General features: G+C 40.5%; 1 protein-coding gene across 1 annotated transcript in view; it reads right to left on the reverse strand.

Annotated features, from left to right (window-relative positions):
* The window catches only part of LOC124115531 (40S ribosomal protein SA-like), a 73,077-nt gene that overhangs the window by 1,550 nt on the left and 55,064 nt on the right, over positions 1-16,463 (reverse strand). Inside the window, exon 4 of the mRNA XM_046476555.2 lies at positions 15,828-15,986. Coding sequence (XP_046332511.1) covers positions 15,828-15,986 — 159 coding nt within the window. The remainder of the gene's footprint in view (positions 1-15,827; positions 15,987-16,463) is intronic.

Here is a 16,463-nt window from a genome sequence, read left to right on the forward strand (position 1 = left end):
ATTATTGATTTAGTAAAATCTAAATATCTTTTACATTTGTATACTTATCCTGCATTACTCCTTAACCTTTAGCCTGATGAATTGTTTTCACACTTCTTAGCCCTGCCTGCTGGATTAATTTTAGCATAAGGCACTCTATAATGAGGGTGGGTGATTTCAAACAGTTGGTGCTTCATTATACAAGGGCCAATTGAAGAAATATTTTGCACATTTATTCCTGATAGAGAAATACACATTACTACGTAAAAAATTCCTGATGTTTTCAATCATACCAAGGTTAGGACCAAAACGAACACAAAATTTGTAAATTTGTGATGTTGCCTGAATTACGTTATTGAAGGTGGTTTTCGTTTCATGTTAGGAACCTTTTTAAATCGTTAAATTTGTGCAAATTGATTTCAATAATCAGATCTCTGATATCTTAATTTTAACTGAGTAAAAATTTGATGTTTTTATTGGTAAATAACAGCGCGATGGTAAATTATGAACCATTTCAGTAAATTTATTATCATTAAAAAAAACATTGAACGGTCCGGAAACGAACCCTACCCTCACAGAACCTAAGTCCATCTTGTTGCCATGGAAACGCAAAAAAATAAAAATTTCTAAAATTTCTAAATAGCAAAAGGCACAAATTCAGCATGTACTTGATGCAAAGTGTCATGAAAATATATTAAACGGTTTCTGAGTTACGCTCCGGAAACGAAACGTGACGAACAGGCGGAGCCCGTTTCATATCCCCCGCCAACTTTGTTGGGCAGGGGATAATAAAATACTATTTAGATATTTTCAGTGTTAGTATAATTAAATGTGGTATAGTTAAAGAATTTTTCCTTTTATAATCCACTTATCGATTCTAGCATGATTTTACAATTCACGAACATCTTAAAATTTATTCCATCAATATAGAGACCGCCATGATTGTGTATTGATGATAGATTTGATAATGTTTAATTATTTACATCTGTTCACAGCTTCTAAAATATTAAGTTATATTTTTCCCCCACAATGATTATGTGTATGGACACTAGATATTGGTCAACAGGTCAATGCATCAGCACAGTGTAACTGATCAGACTTAAATTAATATCTTTAGTTTAAACATAATTTATTCAACAATTGTTATCTTTCACCTGAACATAAATTTTGTGAATAAGTAACTACATGATGTTTTTGTTTGTTTAATCACAAGAACCAGGGTGGCACTTAAGCTGGTGAGTTAGCCATATATATATTTATAAGAGAATGTTATCTTTTGAAAAAGGAATAGGGCACATATACGTATATTGAAAATTCTTGCAGTTCTGTTCTGTTGGAGTACATAAGGAACTATCCTACATTATGTATTTTTTTTCAGGGTTCTCACCTATGAAATAATGTGTAGTTAGTCTGGCAGGACTTTCCAGGTTTGTTGCAGCATGCTCTCGTGTGCTTGACAGTGACACTCATGCATGTTCCCTGATGGAACATGAACCATTGTGAAATGTGATCAACAGGTTTTCGTCTATCAGTCAATATGACATACAAAAATTCAAAATAAATGCAGATCATCACCAGCTTTGGATTTGACATCCTTGATCATCTGATGGGTTTCTGATTATTCAGTCAGTATAGGTCCTCATCATATCTTATGTCTCAGCTTTCTGGGTGGAATGAAAAGAAATGTCCCTGTATACATGATGACCTTTGTCAGATGTATTTTGTCCTGTCAGCCACACACCCGACTTTATGTCACCTTATGTGGATAATTTTCGCATACATGTAGTGCTGCAAACCTGTTTTTCCCTTGTATATGCAATCACAGTATCAAACTTCATCAGCTGGTGTGTCACAAGTTCCTCAGTTGGTGTGTATAAAAGTGCCCTTGCCAGCATTGAAACAAGAAATGCCAAAAACAAAAGCATTTGCAATAAAAAAACACAACACATTTGTCCTTCCTTGAATAATCTTAGGTAAGTGCTTGAAATTTTCAGTGTCATAATTTTTTTTAAAATTTCATAAGGAATTTTCTTTGATTGAGCAACGTCAAACCATCGGACAAGTTAGATAGAATTATAACTTTAAAAGCCCTCATTTCTGAGGTGTCCATATTTGTCAGATTTTTTTTCTACTTTTAGCCGTCTACCTGAGCTTGGCATCTTCCCGAGGCAAGAGAGTTAACTGACTTTAAAAGTCCAGTTTCCACCCTTGCCGAACTAGGCTGGAATTCCTGGGCTCGATCGTAGAGCCACCAGTGGCTATTACGAGTTATGTCCTTTCTATGCCTCTCCTATTGACCAATCAGATTCAACCTCTCGTATCGCTTGCATTTGCTTCAAACAAAACGGTGGCGCCCAGTCAAGACGATCTGGTTGATAATCAAGATCTATATTGTGACAAAACGAGCCTCACATCGCGAAGTGCATCAAATCACGTGAGCACCTTGATCAAAAGCATGAAAAGATTTAGAAAATATCTGTTGACAACGAGTTAGCGATGCACATGCTTTGCAAATCCTGCAGTCGCCCGAAATCTGCATGACACTTTACGAACCAGATTTCTAATTTCAGTGCACGATTTTGATTGGACTATGCATAGACTCGTTAGTCCAGCCAAAATGTAACTCCATAATACCAGCCTAGTTCGGCAAGGGTGGAAACTGGACTTTTATAGTCAGTTAACTCACTTGCCTCGGGAAGATGGAGCTTGGTTACATAAACAAATACTTGTTTAAAATGTGAAATGGAATTCCACTGATTAGAAATCTTTTTTTTATCCCATTGTTCTATGAAATCCATTTGAAATGTGCTTTTTGTATGTAAAATGTCTTGAGAGTTTGTACCCAAAAAGTTATGTTCTTTTGTGCCCGTAAATATTTGTGTATTACAGTTTTGTAGTTTCAAACTTATGCATTGCTTTCTGTATGAAGAAGTTAATTTATTATCACTTTTCTGTCAAAACACTAGATCTACAATTAACTTAAGGTTTACTAATTTACTGGCCTCTCCAGTGACAAGAATTTATTACTTTCCGATCACAATCAATCAATACAAGTTGTGCCAGTGTGGACTGACTTCACTTAAGGACCAGGCACATTTAGGTTAGTCATATTATGAACTTGATGAAATGTTTTATCATAAAATTGTTTGCAATAAACATGAACAAATAAATATGATCAAACAGATATGGTTTAGTTTTCTTGGGTACAAAATCACCAAGTACGTTGGGTTTGATTTTGTTTTGGGTACAAAATCACAAAGGTCCTACATTCATCCAGTCGACGTGTACCTACTTTCATCCGTTCTGAAGATTGGGGAGTAGGGTAAATGTTTTAAAAACAATCCTTAATATTCTAAATTGTCCTTCTTTCAATGACAGACCAATAACAATATTCTGTTGTTATTATTATGGTATATCAATATGTTATATCTCTCTCCGCTGCCGTCGTTTTCAGAAAATAATTTTCAAATCATCGAGCGTGGAATCTTTTACGGTTTCGGATTTAGACTTACAAATTTGATGTTAAGCACAGGCGACAATCACGAATAAATATGAAACAAATAGGCGTGAGACTGCTATCCAGATCAATTAGTAGTAAACAGTTGTCGAAAAATAGTAAACTATGTATTTTCTTTTGAATTTGAATCTGTTTCGGATTTTTTTTTATTGATAATAGCTTACCAACTTTTGTATATTTTGCTTCGACATGTCATGTGGTACGTGCTTCCCGTTTCAGAAATGATAGCTAAAATTGCAAGTATTTGATAATTTTTCGTAAACTGCATTATTTTGCTATTGAATGGTTTACCTAGAATGTGTATCAGTTCAGATTTTGCGTATCATCCAATATTTGTCATTATTTGCAGTGTTTGTTGACTTTGTTCAACTAAAAAAATCGCGATTTAGGCCACGCCCAAACATATCACTGACGTTTGTTGGCTTGTCAATGTGTCCGAAAGTTATCAAACAATATCATTTGCAAACTCTATAAAAATGAGATATTTTTAACACAGATTTTTACATGCGTGTCAATAATTCTAGAAAATTAAGTTAGATGTAACAAAATTATTGTAATAGTCTTACGGGATTACTATGCATGTGGAGTTGTTTGTTTACCGCTGTTGCCATGATTGTACAAGTTCATCCAATCGATGATGTTATGATTCAAATTGTTTTTGTTTTTAACTAATTACATCGAAATTTACTAATTTTCAGAAATTAAGGAACCTTGAGTATTTTCGTTCCGTCAGCAAACAATAAATTATGATCGAATGTGAAAAACGATAACATTATAAAGAAAAAATCGGACTGCATGCCGCTCAACGTGAAGTGCCAAAAGTCAACAATGGCCGTTTGTGGTAGTTGTGTGCCGAGAAGTTTGGCTGAAACTTTTTAAACTCGCGATATTTTCTTTTTTGAGGTAAATACACTACTGAAAGTTTTGATGTTGAGCAAGATGAGCATTTATGCATGTCATATGTAATTTAAATGTAACGCAAAGCCTTCTTGGTAAATGGATATGGCGAGTTTTGTTTGTGGGTGTCTTTATGCTATTCGCCCGTCGAACTGGTTCGACATTACCAACACAGCTAGTGACACTCTGTCGAACTGGTTCAACAGTAGCGTTGAGAGCTTTAATGCATTTACTGCTTACCTTGCGGCAATGGTCCTGTCTGAGGAGGGGAAAAAGCTGTTCCCATCTCAAGTCTGCTTTTTGTAGGACAATTGCCGCTGTCATGTGACATCAAATAATACTGCTCGTCGCCCGAGCTAACAAGCAAGGTTTCTGAAGCTATAGTGGGGAGGCAAGTCTGCGACGGGTGGGCCCTCAGATGTAGTAATGCAGAATATGTATACAAATGTAAAAAATACTAGATTTTTTAACTTCTCCTGCATTACTACTTCAGATGTCAAAAACTTTAAAAAATGAAACCCTTGACAAGATAAATCATCAAGTAACCGTAAGGCAGAAAAAGCATAAAAGCACAGGTCAGTAGGTCTGGTTCAATGTTATTTACAGACGGAACATGAGAATTGAGGATAAGTCTGTGTAAACAAACAGTAAAACGGAAGATAGTATAAGCTTAAATCTTTACATACTGTGTTTCCAAGTCAAAGATTTGGGGGCTGGCAACCTGCCGGGCTACTACCAGAGGACCAAACCTACGAACGCCTGTGACGTCTTCTAATGCCACATCAAAGATAAAGGTTTGCGAAAACCGCGTCGGACCTCCCAAAAACATCCTTCCATGATTGCGCTCATAGAACAATTGCTGTGTAGAGCCATGGTTGAGGCTACAGCTCTGATCTTCTGAGGGTTGTTTGGTCTCAGCAGATCAAGGTTACCGATCTCATAAGCCTGTAGGATGACTAAGTAACCATAGAGATATGGTGTTGCGACCAACTTCGGTCGCGGACGTAAAGGATTCTGTGAGCCTTGCCTAGTTTTGGAGCAGTGGATGAAAACTCATCTTCGACCCCACAATCGTCGCGATTGGTGGGATGGTGAAGGAATAATCGGGTTCAATGAAAAACCCAGCACAACCTGAGGCATACCATTCCCTTGTGATGTCAAGCACATGTAACTCGCTCGTCTGTGCTGCAGTGGCTAAAGCATTCTTGGTGAGGTCATAAAATGAGGATGCTTTGAGGGGCTCGAAGAGGGGGTGCACACAACTCTTGAAGTACCACATTCAAATCCCACACTGGAGGAGGGAGGAGAGGGGTGGGGTGGTGGTGGTGGTGGTAGAAACAGAATTTGGCCTCCTGATCTCCAAGCCTGAAAAAGCATAGTAGGACCTGTAGTTCCGGGACCTTTGTCATTTTGCGATTTCCCGGAACAGCCTGGAATGAATTAAGTGCAACCAAATTGTAATGTTATAATTGCACTACGCTTTAAGTGTTTTTGGTCTGAAGTTATGATTCAGCTAAGATTTGTTTGTTTATTTGTTTAACACCACACTCAGCAATAATCCAGCTATATGACGGCGGTCTGTAAATAATCAAGTCTGGACCAGACAATCCAGTGATTGACATCATGGGCATTGATCCACGCAATTGGGATACAACAACATGCATCAACCAAGTCAGCTAGCCTGACCACCCGATCCTGTTATCCGCCTCTTACGACAAGCAAGCATAGCAAAGGTTTCAAATGATTGCTAAGTGTCATGGAATAACCCTCTAAAATTGAAAGCAATGGCCGTAGCTGGCCGTGCCAAATAGCCCTTGGCACTAAACGCCTTTTAAAGAAGAACCAAGCTTGCAGATGAAATCTGCCTGGCGTTGGGTGGGGTCGTTTGCTGTGAGGGTGGATGAGAAGGTTGGACTACACTGGGAGGGGTAGTGGATTGTCTTCTGCAAGGTCAACAAACCACCACCTCGCCGTCAACCAAGGCGCGACCAAAGTCAGAGAAGACTCTTTGAATCTTTGATCATTAGTATCACCCTAGGAAGTAATACAGGAAGCTGAAAAGTGTAGCCCTTCCTAGGGGACGCTGTATGTGTCTACCTCCCAAGCCTGCGGATCTGGGAGCAGGAAGACATGTCGTAAGTTGGTGGTACTGGTGAGTCGCAAACCGCTCAATGTTTGGTTCCCTGAAGCGTTGAAGCACCAGTTGGAACGCCTGAGTGAAGTTTCCACTCCATGACAGCCACCCTGTTTAGCCAGGATAGGGCGTCAGCCAGGATGTTCTGACACCCTGGGTTGTGCTGGACTATGAATTTTAGTCCCAGACAATCCACTAGAAGAAAGAACCTGAATGTCTGTTGCAGAAGGGAGTGAGTGCATTGTACCCTGTTTGTGCAGGCACCACACCACCATACTGTCATCAGTGGATATTGTGAGTTGTGTGGACTATACCTGCTCCTGCCAATGTGAGATGGCCAGAATAAGAGCTTCCAACTCTAGTTTATGTGCCAAGTCTGTTGTGCGTCGGAAAACAACCCTGAGGCTGTCTGGCCCTGGAAATAAGCACTCTACCCCTGCAGGGTTGCATCTACAAACAGGTGAAAATTCGGGACTAGTCCGTACAAGGAGATGCCCCCCGAGACGTTCGACTATCTTCCACCAGTTGAAATGTGTCCTTAGGTGAGACGGTAGAGTGATGGCTGCATATGGGTCTTAGTGACTGATGTGTGCAAACCCTTGCAACACTTGCCACTGACAAAAGCGTATGTAGCTGTTGAATCGCGGGTAGCATATTTGTCTACAAGGTTGTAAACGTTGAAAAATCAAATACGAGAGGGCTTCTAGTCGTGTCGTGTCTGAACAAATCTGAAATATTGTCCTTATGCGAACCACTACCAGCTTTCATGTAGATTCAATAAAAATGCTCCTCAACCAATCGCCAAGGTACGACGACGCACAGGTGCTCCCATTCTTATACCGAGGTGACAATGAAGGGAGGTGCCTTGTTACTCCGTGTGTGCCTAGATACTGCGCATGTAGACTTCGGTGGTCTACTGAAGTTAGTGACTCGGTCAAATTGATGTAGAGCGACAGGCGTCTGACCGGATGGTTGCAGTATTACGTACCAGTAAGCATGCAAACCAACCTGGTACAATGACCAAGCACAGCTCCCATTAGGTTTAGCTGACCTAATTCTTGTGTTTACAGTCAGAATTTGTGACCCAAGATAGTTAAATCACCCTGCGCATTAACCTTGAATCCTCCAATATGCCGGAGGCGAGGTATGAGCAGCGGACAGTCCAGTGTGAACTGTTTGGTAACCGGCAATTGGTGTTTCCGAGTTCTGCGTAGGACGTGTGACTTGGGCTGTGAACGTGGATGAGGATATTTAGAAGATTTTTTTACCACGACAATTTATACACTGCGCAAGCATGCTGATGAAAAACACGGTTGCATTAGGCACAAATTTTACGAGTTTTTTAAAGTTTATATATACAAACACATGAAAACTCTCTAACAATGCAATTGTCCTACAAAGAGCCGACTTGAGATGGAAACAGCTTTTTCTTTTTTCATCCAAGACCATCGCTAGAAACATAATCGGGGCTAACCGGGATTTGAACCCACAATCATAGGTTTCTGACAACTGGGCCACCCCGTTAGAAACGTGGAATACTGAAGGATTTTTCTTTTTTTGAAAATGAAAAAAACAACAACAAAAAACGTGTGGCAGACTCTATAATGATGCAGGCAGAGCATGGGAACCAAGACATTTAAAAAAAATAAAATTCGCTTTATATCCCACTTTGGGTTCATTACCATTGGATACTTTCAGTTCAAGACACCAGTTCATTGACGTTTATCACACAGGTCTTCAATCAACTACTGAGACATCACATGCACAAAGACAGAGGTGAGCAGGTAGAAGATTGGGACACCATTTAAACAAATGTCCGCACCCGATGGTGGCTTCTATTGACGTAGACCAAAGTCCCAAAAGACAAGCATATATACCCTCCCTCTGGACGCTTGTCTGGGAAACCTGATTAACATAAGAAATCAATGAAAATATTGCAGTATATACAGGAAACCAGACTTGGGACTTGTAGTCCGCTGGGCTTCCTCATCTGCGCTATGCGGTTGAAGTTGGCGACTTAGATTCTGAAAGGAGTAGGAGCCAGAACATCCCTCCATGATGGCTGAAAGTGTGCAATACTGTGTAACGCCAAGGTGGAAGTCACTGCCCTCGTCTCATGAGGATTGGAAGCAGCTGGGGTGGTAATCCCTCAAAGGTGTAGACCCTGAGGATGATAGAATGCAGCCAGTGGAGATGGTGGTTCAAGATACATCAGAAGTTGCAGCCGTCGACAAGTGGATGAAAAACATGCTTGCGACAGCGACGGATGGTCTAAGATGCCTTTAAGTAGATCTTGTAGGCTCATGCCGGGCAAAGTGAGACATCTTCCACGACATCAACTCTCAAAGAGAGTGGTTGAGGCTGAAAAGACGATCCGGTTGTCCTTGAATACTTATCTTGTTGAAGAAGCTGGAACCGGACGAAACCGATGTCTGAGCACGAGTTCCTCTAAAACGAGCTGGAGGAGCCAACGCAAGCAGGAAGAGCGTCATGAACGTAAAGTTCGAGGTTTGATCCAGAAGTGGTTTATAGTCAGCCTGGAGAAATGACAGAACAATACAGGGAGATTCCATGCTAGAGGGCCAAGTCTGGAAGATAGGTCCATAAGGTGGTATGAGTGAATCAATGTCTGAAGGTCAGGGACAGAGGAAACCTTGGAGCCTGAAGTCATGGTAACGCCAGAATTACTTGCAGTCTGAAAGATCTGTGTAGAAGTTTTATCCCATTAGTGAGTAGTTGGTACAGAACTGATCACTGCCCAGTGTCGAACCATAAGATGCCTTGTACTTCTTAAGTGACAAAGGTAATCTGCTACTTGTGGTATAGTAGCTTGGCTGCCGAAAACCCTGAATCTTGCAAACTGGTGAAAACTTTTCCATTTATCATCACAGAGATTCTTGTTGATTGACGAAGTGCTAAGGAGGCTGCCTTAGCTGCTCTAATGGAAATCCTCTTACGAGACTGCTCTTGATATACTCCATACGAGAAGTTTGTATAATTCTGGTCTTGGATGGACCTGATTGGAGGGAGGATGCAGCAGTAGATGTGACCAGTTTGGAAGTCTCAGTAGTACAATCCCTGCCATTTCGACGAGCTCTGGAACCCATGTTCGTGTCAATTAGAAGGCGCTATCAACAGCAGTTGTAACTAGCTAGTGTGTAGGATCCTTGTAGTATCTGTGGTATCAAGGCTGGTGAGGGAAACGCACACGCGTTTAGGTCCTCCCATAATATTGTCAGCATCGACTGACTAGGCTAGTGGATCTGGCCCTGGTGACACAATGTTATCTGATGCAGATAGGGTTATTAGTAGACAACCTTTTCTTTTATTGCCAGTTGGAATGCTTCTGATGTAGCTTCCATTCTGTTGGTGATAGTCTGGCTGGTCTGGATAAGGTGTCTGCTAATCCATTTGCCGCTCCCAGTATATGTCTTGCCTTTATCGGTAAGTTGAGCTTGTCTACCAAAGCTGAAAAGTCAACTGCAGGAGGGTCTCTGATTTCATTGTGCCTTGAAGGTGTATAGCGTATGCCACAGTTGAAATGAGTATCCCGATCATCAGATGTTGGTTTCTTGACTGTCGGGTCCAAAGACATATTTACAGCCTCGTATTCCAGATAATTGATGTGGTAGAGCTGTCTGCTTCTGACCATAGGCCTGATGTTTCTTCTAAGTTGAAGTGAGCTCCCCGACCTTGAAGTGAGGCAAGTGGTTGTTGTATTCCGGCTTGTGTAAACAAGTTCCTGCGCAATCAATCGATTCCAGTGTACTTCAAAAAGGTGTTTCCTCACTGTGTTCTGGTACTTGGATGTTCGTCTGGCTCATTAGACTTTATCCCAAGGAATGGAGATCCTGGAATGGTTGTATGTCGGACTTCTGTAGTTGAGTTCCGGGTAAAAACTGTAGTCTGAGTAATTGTTGATATCCCGGCTTGAATCCCTTCGTCCAGGTAAAATGATTACGGATTCCTGTGTGACGAACAGCAATTGGTTTAGTCACTCATATACATAGCCATGGGTCGAAGCAATTCCAAAGGCTAGTGTAATAGCTATTGCCATACATAGAACTTCCAAGTTGTTGATGTGGAGATGAGTTCACCTGCAGATCGACGTTCAAACACACATAATACAAAATTGTGTTCTAAAGCAATGGTAAAATCTTGACGGTCGTGCGTGTGATCTAGTATCTAGTAGAAAACCAGGCTGATCGTACAAAGCAGGGTATTCAGGACCACGTGGAAGAGCGGTAGTAGCAGAAACTGTACCTTGAATGGACGTGGATAACCTTAGGATCATATACCAAAACAAAGTGTCGATATTTACCAACTCTCGTCTTGAGGGATGACTCGTCCTGCCAGGTTGATTGACGACGTGTAAAAATGGTGAAGAGACGATGGATTCCATCGCCTAGGCCCCGGAAAAAGTGCTGTGCATTCCGGTATCGATGCGACGATAAAAGGAGTTGTGAAGATGCGACAGACCGCAGGTATAGTCATTGACTACTACCGTAAATGCTTTGCACGGCTCGCATAAGATCAGCCTGTACCAAAGTCAGCATGGTAGTCTAGTTTACAAACAGCAATCTCGGCGTGATGTGTAATTCACCCTTGTGCAGAACAGGAAATACAGCAGTCTTTCCGATCACATGGTCAAAAGCTCCCACCACACAAGCGGTGTCCCGAGTAACGAAAACCACTGTTGTATAGGCAGTCAGTTCCTTGTAGAATATGGGACGACACCAGTGTAGTACTTTGGCGAGCCCCGTATGACGATAGAAATCATCTTCAGACATTGAACATCTGCCGTTTGTACCGACGAACTCCCCCGTAAAATCGTCTATTAGAATGGTGTAGGCTGACCATGGCGAGGGGGGATAAGACGTGCCAACTGATATGGAATATCAGGCTGAATTCGAGGGCGTTGATAATCAGCTGCGATGATATCGAGCCTCAGGATGGCCATTCAAATCTGAATAGGGGAGCGCGTTGTCTCGAGCGTCATAACCTTGTAATGGTGATTTCTCATAGGAGAGTATCGTAAGACGATTCATGGCTTGACCGGATCCATGAAGATCCCGGTAGAAGAGACGTCAGTATCTCAAGTTTGCCATATGAGGTGACTATGCCTGTAAGAGACCATGAGACCGGTTGGTTAAGTTCACTGATATGGTTGGTACAGGACATCATATCCCAAGACATAGACGGATGGTCATGACGACAATTACTGGATTGGCTGATCTAGACAACGGAATGCAGCGAAGGCCTCAGCCAAGTTCGTGTATAGAAGTCCGATGCACGATGAGAGAGGTCTTGATTCCGTGGAAGTATGACAATATTATGACTGAGGACGATCCTTCGTTCGTCTGTTTTATATAACAAAAGTTATATCTTGGATAACATCTTCTCAGTAAAGTGCATATGCTCGTACTTTATGGGGTTGAATCCTGTCTGGGTTTCGAACCCACACTGCCAGAGTAAGGGACCTAATCGCCAGCAAACAAAGTCAGCGATCTTACCCACTCAGCCACCGAGGCTTCCTGCAGGTAAAGTCTTACTAGGGGCCGAGTTCTTGATTGGCTGATGTGTCGATGTATCGATTTATCCATGTGTTGACGTATCAATGTATCGAGTGGAGATCCCTTGGTATCGATTTGTAGGAGAGGTGAAACTGTCGATCCTCCGATGTACGATCTGACGAACTATCCATCCAATATCAGCGTCTTGTCGATAATGGTGAAGATGATCTGTCAATCTGTCGATCCCTCGGCCATCTATGATCCAACGAAGGTTGATGATCCTGTCGATCCTCCGAGGTACGATTTGGTGAACTGCCGACATGGTAGTCCATGTGTCGATGCATAGATGTGTAACGTCGAGTGGAGATCCCTTGGGTAGCGATCTGTAGAAAAGGCGAAACTGTCAATCCTCTGAGGTACAATTTGGCAAAATGTCCATCCAAGAACAACGTCTTGTCGATAATGGTGATCTGTCGATCCCTTGATCACTCGGTCGTTTACGATCCAGCGAAGGATGAAGATCCTATGAGTGAAGATCCGTCGTCAGTTGGCTATCACTTCCACACCAACGATTGTAGTGTTTTCAGTCAGAAGGGTTGTCGCCATTAGAAAGCCAGAGAGGTGTAGCTGTACACAGAAGCGATGACCCGAGTAACAAGCGTGTTAGGGGAAGAGGCAACCCTCAGTTGACGGCTTGACTTCCCAAGCTGAGCAAAGGGCCGTAGTCCAACATGATGACTGTGGAATATTGTTATTTTATTTGAGAGAAAACAACAATAACAAACAAAACAACAAACTAGATATGTATTCAAAGGCATGTTTAGCCAGTTCTAGCTAGCTTTATTTCACATATGTATCCGCATCGGGAAATTATTTGTTTAATAAAATTCCATAGACTAGGTGAATTTAGTCTAGGTGAAGGGATACAGATGACAGAAACGTACACTGGCTATTTAAAAGCGAGACAACTGTAGAAGTCTGGGAGCAGACACATGCACAGGGTTGTGGTCTGCACAGAGGCGGGAATCGCAGCAGTCAAACGAGACGGACAGCGATCCTCCTCAATGGACAGCAATGTAACCATTGCCGAATTGACTAATATCTTGTTAAGCAAGAAAATGAAGGTACAGCCACAGGGGATAACACAATCATTTGGGATTCAAAGCGGAGGAAAAAACAACATGCACGAAAACCGTAAACAACGCCTTGAACCGACGAACAGTCGCCTTTATCGAACACTTAGCTTAGTAAGTTGAGATCCAATTCTGACAAGGTGATACACAGTAGACATCGTTATTAGTACCACACACTCTTCATGGTATGGTAAACTTTAGTAGTGAAGTCGTATATTCAAATTTTAAGATAGATAGATAGATAGATAGATAGATAGATAGATAGATAGATAAAATACGAAAGTCCAAAGATGAGCTGTATAATTTACTCAACCGGTTTCACGCATGTGATTTTCAAGAGAAAAGTTATACCGTTGCACTGTTTTGACATCACAGTGCACTCTAACATATTATGACGTCACAGTGCAATCTAACTTTGTGATGTCACAATAAGACAGGCGTATAACGATAGGGCAGGTGTACGACACATACAGAAATAAGTATTGTAGTGGCAGTAAAATGTACAATACATGTAATTGTATAAAATAATTGTATAAAACGGGAATATCACAAAATTTGGTGCTTATTCCCTGCACATTGATCAATGTGTTGACTGAGTGGGATACACCGACAAGAGGGGTCCCTTATTTTGTTGTCAGTGGACCCTCACCCTCGCTCTTAGGGTGTCCCGTCTGTCCAATGTATTTGGCCTTGCATCCAGCACATTGTATGACATAAATCAAGTTTTGGGAAGCACAATTCATATTTTCACGGACATAGAAAGTTTTTCCATCTTTGAATGTAAAAGAACAACACTGTAAAACATGAGGGCAAGTACCACAATTTGGTCTGTTACACTTTTGTACTGTTTTACATTCTTGTTTTCCATTTGAGAAAGAAGCCCTAGTAAGAATCCGTTTCAGATTTTGGCGGTCTTTTACTTTTAATAAGTTTATTTTGTGATATTTTTTGTTTTAGTTCTTTACACTTGTCTAAGGAATACAGTGTTTCACGAACACTTCCAAATATGTCCGGGAATAAAGGTTGTAACAAAAGGGAGAACATTCTCATTAGGTTTATCTTTAGGTTTTAATAGATCACAACGATTTTGTGATTTAGCCTTGTTTATTGCGTCTTCCACTATTTTTCTAGGGTAGTTTCTTTCTAGTAGTTACTCCCTCAGTCAGTTCATCGAGTCTATATTGTGCACGATCTTAATTAGATACTATCGCGCATGCTAATGAGTAATTTTTTAGTATGACGGGGGTGACAAGAATTGTAATTGAGGTATTGCTTGGAATCGGTTGGTTTGTAATATACATCTGTTTCAATGTTATTGTTTGAAATTGTAACCATTACATCTAGAAACGATAGATTATTTTCGCTCCACTCTAAAGTAAAGATTAAACTTGGATGTAGTGTCTGTAAAATATCTATCAAACACTGTAGATAGTTTTCATTCCGATTCCACAAAACAAAACAATTATCTAAAAATCTTTTCCATTTATCTTGAAATTCCTGTCCAAATTCAATGCCGAATTTTTCTTCAATTTTTTAGTACAGTTTTTCCTCCAAATAACCAAGTACAAGGGTTGCATATGTAGGGGCCATTTTTGTCCCCATTGCTGTGCCTTTAACTTGTTTGTAATGAGAACCATCAAAATTAAAAGTATTATTGTTTAGAATAAACTTTATACTGTTGATAATGAATTCCGAGGTAATGTCTTCTCGGATTTCCGAACGGTGTGTATTTATCCAGTATTCAATAGCTTCTATGCCGAGATCATGGGGAATGTTTGAATATAAACTAACTACATCAAAACTGACCAACTTTGTACCATTTTCGACTTAGGCGGAAAGTTGGTTCAGAAAATCAGTGGTATCTTTTATGTAGCTCTTAACATGTTTAGTGATTGGTTTCAACACTTTATCCATAAGGTCACTGATTCTGTGTGTGGGACATTTGGGTCCTGCAATTATTGGCCGTAATTTTAAATCATTTACGGGGGCTATTTTGACATAAGTAGAATTCAATGTTCGACATTTTTCTTGGATCTGTGCGCTCTTATGAAATTTAGGGAGGCCATAAAAATTACTTTCTTTCGATTCAAAATTAATTAAATAATCCTCTTCATTTTTATTAAGGCATTGAGAATGTGAATATACTAATCTTTTAAGATTAAGTAGTACAGATTTCTACGAACTATCTGAAAGCATATATATATAAAAATTCTCTGTTCAAGTATAACGTCCAAACACCATAGCAAATAAGGGTGCTGGATATGTCAGGTTATCAGGTCGCTTGGGTCGTGTCGCACAGGATTTTAGTGGTGCGTGAACCATGATCACAGTTGTGATTTGTTTGTGTTTGGGTGAGTGGTGTTTTTACTGGCTGGCTTTACTAGCAAGGTGATAACTTATGAAACAGCACTGATGGCGCGACAGTCAGTCATTGACATTCATGCAATTTCTATAGCAATTATTGCATGTATTGTCCATTGTAACGCGTTTTTTCCGTGAACACTGATGGTGACAGAAGGGTATTTATCATAATTAAATTTACACACAATACAAGGATGATGTAGAATGTAGATGATTTTAAGTACCATAACAAAAGCTCACAAACACAATGTCAAGCGAGCTGAAAACCTATAGGTCTAAGTTGATCCACTTACCTTGTTGTTACATGGAATAGCAATATCCACATATCTCAGTGGTGAGTCTGTATTGCAAAGAGCAATGACAGGAATGTTGACATAGGAAGCTTCTGTGACTGGCTGATGATCGATACGTGGATCCGTTACAACCAAGAGGCGTGGTTCTCTGAATGCTGCCTGCATACAAAAGAAACCAAATGAAATCAATTTTCTGTGGATGAACAGATTTTGAAGAAAAACATTTTTGCAAGCAGGATCTAATCTTGAAATCACTTCAAAGAGTCCGATTCCAGGAGGACATATGCAAAATAAATTGTAATATTACTAACATGTCGTTTGTTATAAACACTGCAGGACACAAACGAATTGCATATATTCACCAATCGTAATTTCATGTGTTTCTGCTTGAATATTTTCCATATTCATTCAACAATTCTGTGTCAGAATGCTTGCAGACGGACGAACATCAAACATGAGCTTTGCCCAACCTCAGCATATTGCCATTCTAATATCAACAAGCGTATAGTTGACAAAGTCATCTATATCCCCCGCCCATTTTAACACGTTATGGTCCCAAACCAGGTAACTGACCCAACATTTCTCTTAGCCCATGTCAAAATAGCTGCAATTGAAATTCTAAAATAAACATTTCTA

Source organism: Haliotis rufescens, unplaced genomic scaffold (genome assembly GCF_023055435.1).
Source record: "Haliotis rufescens isolate VD_foot unplaced genomic scaffold, xgHalRufe1.0.p SCAF_65, whole genome shotgun sequence".
In the NCBI taxonomy this organism is placed as follows: domain Eukaryota; kingdom Metazoa; phylum Mollusca; class Gastropoda; order Lepetellida; family Haliotidae; genus Haliotis; species Haliotis rufescens.